Source organism: Bison bison, unplaced genomic scaffold, assembly GCF_000754665.1.
Source record: "Bison bison bison isolate TAMUID 2011002044 unplaced genomic scaffold, Bison_UMD1.0 scf7180017864322, whole genome shotgun sequence".
NCBI classification, from domain to species: Eukaryota; Metazoa; Chordata; class Mammalia; order Artiodactyla; family Bovidae; genus Bison; species Bison bison.
The window spans coordinates 4,729,950-4,740,391 of record NW_011494894.1 but is presented as its reverse complement, the minus strand read 5'-3'; the positions used below and the strand labels follow the sequence as shown (position 1 = coordinate 4,740,391).

Below are 10,442 nucleotides of genomic sequence, written 5' to 3'. Positions count from 1 at the left end.
ACTGGTTGGATCTCCTTGCAGTCCAAGGGACTCTCAAGAGTCTTCTCCAACACCACAGCTCAAAAGCATCAGTTCTTCGGTGCTCAGCCTTCTTCACAGTCCAACTCTCACATCCATACATGACCACTGGAAAAACCATAGCCTAGACTAGATGGACCTTTGTTGGCAAAGTAATGTCTCTGCTCTTGAATATGCTGTCTAGGTTGGTCATAACTTTCCTTCCAAGGAGTAAGCGTCTTTTAATTTCATGGCTGCAATCACCATCTACAGTGATTTTGGAACCCAAAAAAATAAAGTCAGCCACTGTTTCCCCATCTATTTGCCGTGAAATGATGGGACCGGATGCCATAATCTTAGTTTTCTGAATGTTGAGCTTTAAGCCAACTTTTTCACCCTCCGCTTTCACTTTCATCAAGAGGCTCTTTAGTTCCTCTTCACTTTCTGCCATAAGGGCAGTGTCATCTGCATATCTGAGGTTATTGATATTTCTCCTGGCAATCTTGATTCCAGCCTGTGCTTCCTCCAGCCCAGCGTTTCTCATGATGTACTCTGCACATAAGTTAAATAAGCAGGGTGACAACATATAGCCTTGACATACTCCTTTTCCTATTTGGAACCCGTCTGTTGTTCCATTTCCAGATCTACCTGTTGCTTCCTGACCTGCATACAAGTTTCTCAAGAGGCAGGTCAGGTGGTCTGGTATTACCATCTCTTTCAGAATTTTCCACAGTTTATTGTGATAAAATTCAATACCCATTTATGATATAAAGTTCTCCATAAAGTGGACATAGGGGGAACTTACCTCAACATCATAAAGCCATATATGACAAGCCCTATTCACAGCTAACATCCTACTCAATGGTGAAAAGTTGAAAGTATTTCCTCTAAGTTCAGATACAAGGCCAAGGATGAAGGACATCCACTTGGCACTTTTATTCAACAGAATTATGGAAGTCCTAGACATGTTAGAGAAGAAAGAGAAATGAAAGGAATCCAAATTGGAAAAGGACTAATAAAACTATCACTGTTTGCTGATAACATAATACTATACCTGCTGCTGCTAAGTCACTTCAGTCGTGTCCGACTCTGTGTGACCCCATAGATGGAAGCCCACCAGGCTCCCCTGTCCCTGAGATTCTCCAGGCAAGAACACTGGAGTGGGCTGCTATTTCCTTCTCCAGTGCATGGAAGTGAAAAGTGAAAGTGAAGTCGCTCAGTCATGTCCGACTCTTCGCGACCCCGTGGACTGCAGCCTACCAGGCTCCTCCGCCCATGGGATTTTCCAGGCAAGAGTACTGGAGTGGGTTGCCATTGCCTTCTCCGAATACTATACCTAAAAAATCCTAAAAACGCTACCATAAGATTACTAGAGCTCAATAATTTCAGTACAATTGCTGGACATAGTTAATACACTGAAATACTTTCTTTTTCTATACACTAACAGTTACCATTGCATCAAAAGAATAAAATACATTGGAATAAACCTACCTAAGGAGGCAAAAGACCTGTATTCTAAAAACTATGAGATGTTGATGAAAGAAATCAAAGATAACACAAACAGAAGGAAGGATATACAATATTCTTGGATTATAACAATCAATATTGTCAAAATGAGCATACTATGCAAGACAATCTACATGTTCAATGCAATTGCTGTTGAATTACCAATGGCATTTTTCACAGAATAAGAAATTTTAAAATTTGTATGGAAGCACAAAAGACCTCAAATAGCCAAAGAAATCTTGAGAAAGTGAAACAGAGCTGGAGGAAACAGGCTCCTTGACTTCAGACTATACTCAAAGCTATAGTCATCAAAATAATGTGGTACTGGCACAAAAACAGAAATATTGATCAATGGAACAGGAGAGAAAGCTCAGAAACAAACCAACACACCTATGGTCAGTTAATCTACAACAAAGGAGGCAAAAGCGTACAATAGCAAAAATACAGTTTCTTCAATAAGTGGTGCTGGGAAAACTGAACAAACACATGTAAAAGAGTGAAATTAGAACATTCTCTAACACCATAAAAATAAACTCAAAATGGATTATAACTTAAATGTAAAACCAGATATCATAAAACTTTTTGGGGAAAACATAGGCAGGATACATAAATAGCAGCAATATCTTTTTGGATCCATCTCCTGAGTAATGAAAATAAAAATTTAAATTAAAAAGAAAAATTTTTTAAATGAGATCTAAATAAACTTAAAAACTTTTGCACAGCAAAGGAAACCATAAACAAAATGTAAAAGACCATCTACAGAATGGAAGAAAATATTTTCAAATGATGTGACTGACAGTGGATTAATCTCCAAAATATATAAACAGCTCGTTTTCCTAAAAATGGGCAGAAGATCTAAATAAACATTTCTGCAAAGAAGATATACAGGTGGCCAACAGGCACATGAAAAGATGCTCAATATCATTAATTATTAGAAAAATGCAAATCAAAACTACAATGAGTTATCATTTCACACCACCCAGAATGGCCATTATCCAAGAGTCTACAAATAATAAATGCTGGGGAGGGTGTGGAGAAGCAGCAGCCGTCCTGCACTGTTGGTGGGAATGTAAACTGTTACAGCCACTATGGAGAACAACATGGAGGCTCCTTGAAAAGCTAAAAGTAGAGCTATCCTGCTTTTTTAGCTCCTGCAGCTTTATTTCTGGGCATATATCTAGAGAAAACCATAATTTGAAAATACACATTCACCCCAATGTTCATAGCAGTACTGTTTACAACAGCCAAGACATGGAAGCAACCTAAATGTCTATTGACAGATGAATGGATAAAGATGTGGCATATATATACAATGAAATATTAGTCATAAAAAGAATAAAAAAGGATAAAATAATGTCATTCGCAGCAACATGGATGGATCTAGAGATTACCATGCTAAGAGAAGTCAGAGAAAGATGAAGTAACATGTGATATCACTTATATGTGGAATCTAAAAAAGATACAAATGAACTTTCATACAAAACAGAAATAGACCCACAGACATAGAAAAGCAACTTATGATTAGCAGAGGGAAAAGGGAGTTGGAGGGAGGGATAAACTGAGAAATTAGGACTGACATGTACATACTACTATATATAAAATTGATAACCAACAAGGATCTACTGTATAGCACAGGGAACTATACATAATATTTTGTAATAAACTAAAAAAAAATAATCTGAAAAAGTATATATGTATAATTGAATCACTTTGCTGTACATTGGATTAACAGCATTATAAATCAACTATACTTCAATAAGAAAAAGTTTTTTTAATTTGAATGGAAATTAATTCCCTGAAATAGTTGCCTGCTGTCATAACTGCTGGGAGTTTTCATGTACTACCAGGGGAATACAGATACCACAGTTTGAAACTATTGCTATAAAATATGATTCTTAACTTTGGGGCCTCAACATCCCTTAAATTATGTTGAACTCTATAGGCCCTCTTATCCAGAAAAGTCAGTCAATCTGAGTCTTGCTTCATCTCTCTTGCTAACTCGCACACACATACCTACATACTCAATGTACAGAAATGGTTTCATTTGCGGATCCCCTAATGCTTAAATATGGACCTCAAGTTTAAAATCATGGCTTAGAAACATTCATTTTCAGGGAACTCAAAAAACGTTTCTTTTGGCTTTATCTTGATGCTTTTTAATTTTAATGATTTAAATGTGGTTTTTTTTTTAACAATTTTGTGTAGAAAACAAAGAGCATTGCATTTGCATGTTTCCCCAATATCCTAGGGAGAGTACCCTACCTATAACAACTGAGGATGGATTCTACATAGTTCAGATTCAATCAAACTTGAATTATGGTTCTTGGGTCATCTATTTGATCCTGTTTTTTCCCTTTATTCTGTAAGTCTCCACAAGTCTTCCTTGAATGTATAACTTCTTTAAATTTCTACTACCCATCCTCCCACCCAGTAATTTGACCCTACAAAACATTAGGGAAAGATCAAGGATCATTCATGTTTTAAAGAGATTTTTCACTCCAAGAAAGGTTCACATGTGTCTTTTAAATTTTTAGCTTGTTTTTAGTGAATTTAAAGAATTATTGGCTTTACAAAACTCAAATGCATTCTATTTCCCAAGTATAAAAAAAAATTTTTTTCTTTGTAGCTTCCCTTCTACTTTCATAGCCCTTATTTTTCAATGTCTTTTCACGTGATTTTTAAAAAACTTAACCTCAGAACAATCAGTCTGGAAACAGCACACCAAAAATCAAAATCCCCACTTGGTGGGTGAAAAAGCTTAGGTGCAGCTATGAACCAAGTTCATTCTTGGGGAGGAGAAAGCTAACCCTCAGTATTCCAGGCAAATATCCACAATGCCTGCCCTGATGGCCTCTTCTGACCTTATTTGCTGATGCTATCTGTTTCTTGTGCTGTTGTAGATATTGATGAGTGTCTGGAACAGAATGTGCGCTGTGGGCCGAATCGCATGTGCTTCAACATGAGAGGAAGCTACCGTTGCATTGAGACACCCTGTCCACCTGACTACCAACGGGATCCTGTGTCAGGGTATGTCTTGCTTTCTCTTCCCAGGCATGCTTTTGAAAATCCTCCTTCCTCTCTCTCCTTGACCAACAAGCCCTGTCTGCAGTCATGTTTCTCACTTACAGGAAGTCAGTAATCCCTCAGGGGCTAGGGGTTTACTGTGTGTTCCTTCTTCAGAGAGTGGGCAAACAAACAAATTCATCCTGCAGCAGCGATTGCCAGCTTTGAGCTGCCAGGGTTTCCTGGAACAAGTCTGCTCAGTGTGTAATGCACCAGGCAACATCTAGAATCCCTCCTCAGCAGGGAGCATTTTATAGGGTGATAGAGCCGACCTATCTTTGAAATTGTCTTTTCTCTTGGTGTTGCCTCAGGGTTTTCAGGGCTCTCTGCTTTTAGAGCACTGGCTCTAAGAGGTACCACGGCTGTTACAGTGATGAGTCATCATGACTCCATGGGAGTGTGGAGGAGACCAAGGATGAGTCAGTAGTCTGTCTGTTCATTCACATCTCATCTTGTTTACATATTCTGCTGTCTGAAACACTGTCTTTTCTGGTTTTGAATAAACTGCTTTGTTCTCTCCCTCCCCTTACAGAAACATTGCACTCCGTTTAGGTACCAAGTTGGTGGGGTGCTTGGAAAATGAGATAATGGCCATCGTGAATAGGCTCCACTAATAAGGAGGTAGTTCTGAAACCGAACTCTGGTTGGATCTCACTTTGTTTTCCTCTCAGTGGTGACTCCCATGTTACTGTAACATGGTCAAGTGTGCGCTGCCCAGGATTCATCCAAAACCTATTTGTAATCTGTCTGAGGGGAATAGGGAAGGGGAAGATAAACATTACAGACTTATCAGACTTTTAAAAATACTATGAGAATCTGTATCTTCAGAACATGGTCCTTTGTGCATTTTTTTGTTTTACTCTTTATTACCAGTGATTTGGGGCACACAAGTTCAAAGTCATGACGACTCAAACAACTGCTGTGGGCTCTGGAAAAAGAAAATATACTATTTTTAATCTAAAATGATGTGGAAAGCAAATACCGAAAAGAAAGTTGTTTTTTTTTGGAGTTGTAATTGACCTTTTATTTATTTTTAGAAAAATAAACCAATATCAATATATTCTATTTCTGCTTTCAAATAGTCTTAGGGTAGATGTTAACATTTTAAAGTCATTTGTAGTCCTCTCTTTAAGAAGTCCTTGTTTCCAATATATATGCAGATGTTTCTCTTTCCAAAACTGGCTTTTCACTTTAAAGATGTTCTGTGGTACTTTTTTCTGTGGTTCAAAAGCTTCTGATTTTAATGGAGCTGAGAGAAATATATGACTCTAGACCAGCACACTATCATCGGCATCTGGCATCTGGTTTCAGTTAATAACACAGACCATGGGGTGAACCTTAGTATTTTGCAGTCAGACTGTCTCCTGCCTTTAATGCCCCCAAATTGTCATGGATCGTGATCACCTGCATCATGCCTTCTCCTGCTTCCAAGCCATGATAACTTTATATATTTCATGTGATTATTGTCCTTAGGTTCTGTCTCAAGAACTGTCCACCCAATGATTTGGAATGTGCCTTGAGTCCATATGCCTTGGAATACAAACTCGTCTCCCTCCCGTTTGGAATAGCTGCCAATCAAGATTTGATCCGGCTGGTTGCATACACTCAAGATGGAGTGATGCATCCCAGGACAACTTTCCTCATGATAGATGAGGAACAGACTGTTCCCTTTGCCTTAAGGGATGAAAACCTGAAAGGAGTGGTGTACACAATACGACCACTACAGGAACCAGAGACCTACCGCATGCGGGTTCGAGCCTTATCCTACGGTGCCAATGGGACCGTTGAGTATCAGACCACATTCATAGTTTATATAGCTGTGTCTGCCTATCCGTACTAAGCAGCTCTCCCAAGCGTAAATCCACATAAGTAAGCCACATTTACCATGGGAATTAAGTTCCCTGAACAGTTGCAATCTTTGCAACTTGAAAATGGTGCTGTGCTGTTTTGTGTGCCTTCCTTGGTACTGTTGAGGTATTTTCATGATCCCACCATGGTCATATCTTTTGGTAAGATCTAGAAAAGTCTTGTAGTATTTTCTTTATTTATTACACTGGAGCAGTTCCTTTGCAAGGATTATTCTGAACATTTAACAGGACCCATCAGCAATGTTTTATAGTAACATAGTAGCTAAGATAATTTTGTAAAAAAGAAAAAAAATTCAAAGCCAAGTGAATTTCAGCATTTAACCATTTTGAGAATAATAAAGCTAGGTGCTGTGTGTTTTGATCAAAGCTTACTAAGTAACTTATGAAGATACTTTTTTAAGTATTAATACTTTATATTAATAATAGGACTTACATACTTATTTTCACTTTAAAAAGGAAAGATATACCATGCATTATAGAAGTATAGTACAGCTTCTAGAAAGCTTTTTAATACCAAATGATGTTTACCTTGATTGAGCATCCAAAATAAGAATATTATTTTCAGTAACTTTGTGGAACCAGCTGAACCAGTTATAATAATAGAAAAAAATATATTTGTCCTCAGTGATTATGGCATGGGTCTTTGCTCTAACATTTTTGACATGGCTTTCCATTCAGTTAGCACCATAAATTTTACATTTTAGCATTCTTTAAATTTTCCTGTCAATTGGAAACAATTTTTTGAAACACCAATGGGACAGTTTTGTTTTTCCTGAAAACCTTGTATGTTCAAATTAGCATAATGTTAAACGTCAATACACTGTACATGGTGGTAACAGACTCTGGAAGCAATTGCCGAGATGTATTGAATTTTTATGAAGTGTACATATATTACCTTAGTGTGTATTTTCTTTATAATATCTTGATGGACTCTTTTATAAAGTTATTTTATAAAAAAAAAAATTGTTCCAGTAAAACCTGCCTAAATAAAATTTTCACATCCTTTTTCTTAACTTTTTAAAAACCTAAATTTGATTTCTTGAACTCATAACAAGCATTAAAATTTATAGACATACATACACGTATGTGTCATACATATCATGATTTAATCATCACAACTCTTGAAGTAGTATTACTCACATTTTGTACGTCCACATCCTGGGGTTCAGATAACCTATGTAACTTCCTTAAGATAACACAGCTAATCAATGGCGAAAACGGCACACCTTCTACATCTCACAGTCCATTCAGTTCAGTCGCTCAGTCGTGTTCAACTCTTTGCGACGCCATGAACCGCAGCACGCCAGGCCTCCCTGTCCATCACCAACTCCCGGAGTCCACCCAAACCCATGTCCATCGAGTCAATGATGCCATCTAACCATCTCATCCTCTGTTGTCCCCTTCTCCTCCTGCCCTCAATCTTTCCCAGCATCAGGGGCTTCTCAAATGAGTCAGCTGTTTGCATCAGGTGGCCAAAGTACTGGAGTTTCAGCTTCAACATCAGTCCTTCCAATGAACACCCAGGACTGATTTCCTTCAGGATGGACTGGTTGGATCTCCTTGCAGTCCAAGGGACTCTCAAGGGTCTTCTCCAACACCACAGTTCAAAAGCATCAATTCTTCAGCACTCAGCTTTCTTTATAGTCCAACTCTCACATCCATACATGACCACTGGAAAAACCACAGCCTTGACTAGACAGACTTTGTTGGCAAAGTAACGTCTCTGCTTTTGAATATGCTGTCTAGGTTGGTCATAACTTTCCTTCCAAGGAGTAAGCGTCTTTTAATTTCATGGCTGCAATCACCATCTACAGTGATTTTGGAGCGCAGAAAAATAAAGTCAGCCACCGTTTCCACTGTTTGCCCATCTATTTGCCATGAGTGATGGGACTGGATGCCATGGTTTTAGTTTTCTGAATGTTGAGCTTTAAGCCAACTTTTTCACTCTCCACTTTCACTTTCATCAAGAGGCTCTTTAGTTCTTCTTCACTTTCTGCCATCTCATAGCTCCAAGTTAAATGATGTCCCCATTTCATGACAGTTTTCTTAAACAGTTATATTGCATCAAGTGATTGCATCTACCTATGATAGGTAATAAACTAGCAAAGGCCTAATCACAGCCTGTGATTGAAGAATTTTTACCTAGATCACATTATTCAAAGAAACCTAGAAAAATCATCTAGTCCACAGCCAGGCAGTCAGATAGGTAGTTATCTAAATCAGTGTTTGCCAAAGAAAATTCTACAGAACAATAGTCCAGTTAAGGTATTTTGAGTCAACTGAGTTCTAGTATCAAACAAGTTTGTGAAACACTATATAACATGTCCTCCTAAGTATTTACTATATATTAAGCAAATACTTAACTCAGCAGTGGCCACAGGACTAGAAAAGGTCAGTTTTTATTCCAACCTCAAAGAAGATCAATGCCAAAGAATGCTCAAACTACTGCACAATTGTACTCATCTCACATGCTAGCAAAGTAATGCTCAAACTTCTCCAAGCTAGGCTTCAACAGTACATGAACCGACAACTTCCCAATGTTCAAGCTGGATTTAGAAAAGGCAGAGGAACCAGAGATCAAATTGCCAACATCCACTGCATCACAGAAAAAGCAAGAAAATTTCAGAAAAACATGTCCTTCATTGACTATGCTCAAGGCTTTGACTGTGTGGATCACAGCAAACTATGGAAAAATCTTGAGAGATGGGAACATCAGACCACCTTATCTGACTCCTGAGAAACTTGTATGCAGGTCAAGAAGGAACAGTTAGAACTGGACATGGAACAATGGACTGATTCCACATATTGGGAAAGGAGTAAGTCAAGGCTGTAAAATGTTACCCTGCTGCTGCTGCTGCTAAGTTGCTTCAGTCGTGTCTGACTCTGTGCGACCCCAAAGATGATAGCCCACCAGGCTGTGATTCTCCAGGCAAGAATACTGGAGTGGGATGCCATTTCCTTCTCCAATGCATGAAAGTGAAAAGTGAAAGTGAAGTCGCTCAATTGTGTCCGACCCTCAGTGACCACATGGACTGCAGCCTTCCAGGCTCCTCCGTCCTTGGGATTTTCCAGGCAAGAGTACTGGAGTGAGGTGCCGTTGCCTTCTCTGTGTCACCCTGCTAATGGAACTTATATGCAGACTACATCCTGCGAAATGCCAGGCTGGATGAAGCACAAGCTGGAATCAAGACTGCCAGGAGAAATATAAATAACCTCAGATACACAGATGACACCACCCTAATGGGAGAAAGTGAAGAGGAACTGAAGAGCCTCTTGATGAAGGTGAAAGAGGAGAGTGAAGAGGCTGGCTTAAAACTCAGCATTCAAAAAACTGAGATCATGGCATCTGGTCCTATCACTTCATAGCAAATAAATGGGGAAACAATGGAAACAGTGACAGACTTTATTTTCTTGGGCTCCAAAGTCACTGTAGATGGTGACTGCAGCCATAAAATTAAAAGATTCTTGCTTCTTGGAAAAAAAGCTATGACAAACCTGGACAGCATATTAAAAAGCAGAGACATTACTTTACCAACAAATGTCCATATAGCCAGAGCTACATGTTTCCAGTAGTCATGTATGGATGTGAGAGTTGGACCATAAAGAAGGCTGAGTGCCAAAGAATTGATGCTTTTGGAACTGTGGGGTTGGATTAAACTCTTGCGAGTTCCTTGGATTGCAAGGAAATCAAACCAGTCAATCCTAAAGGAGATCAGTCCTGAATATTCATTGGAAGGACTGATGCTGAAGCTCCAATACTTTGGCCACCTGATGCAAACAGCCAACTCATTGGAAAAGATCTTGATGCTGGGAAGGGTTGAAGGCAGGAGCAGAAGAGGATGACAGAGGATGAGACGGTTGGATGGCATCACCGACTCAATGGGTATGAGCTTGAGGAAGCTCTGGGAGATGGTGAAGGACAAGGAAACCTGGCGTGCTGCAGTCCATGGGGTCCAAAGAGTTGGACTCAACTGAGCGACTGAACAACAACAATGACATTAAGTTCAA

The 10,442-nt window shown here is 39.0% G+C and overlaps 1 protein-coding gene across 2 annotated transcripts in view; it reads left to right on the top strand.

Moving 5' to 3' along the window:
• The window catches only part of HMCN1 (hemicentin 1), a 541,857-nt gene extending 534,110 nt beyond the window's left edge, over positions 1-7,747 (top strand). For both annotated transcript variants that reach the window (XM_010853073.1, XM_010853072.1), the window contains 2 exons: positions 4,404-4,530; positions 6,040-7,747. In XM_010853073.1, coding sequence (XP_010851375.1) covers positions 4,404-4,530; positions 6,040-6,406 — 494 coding nt within the window. In that variant the 3' untranslated portion in view covers positions 6,407-7,747. The remainder of the gene's footprint in view (positions 1-4,403; positions 4,531-6,039) is intronic.
• The last annotated feature ends 2,695 nt before the right edge of the window (positions 7,748-10,442 follow it).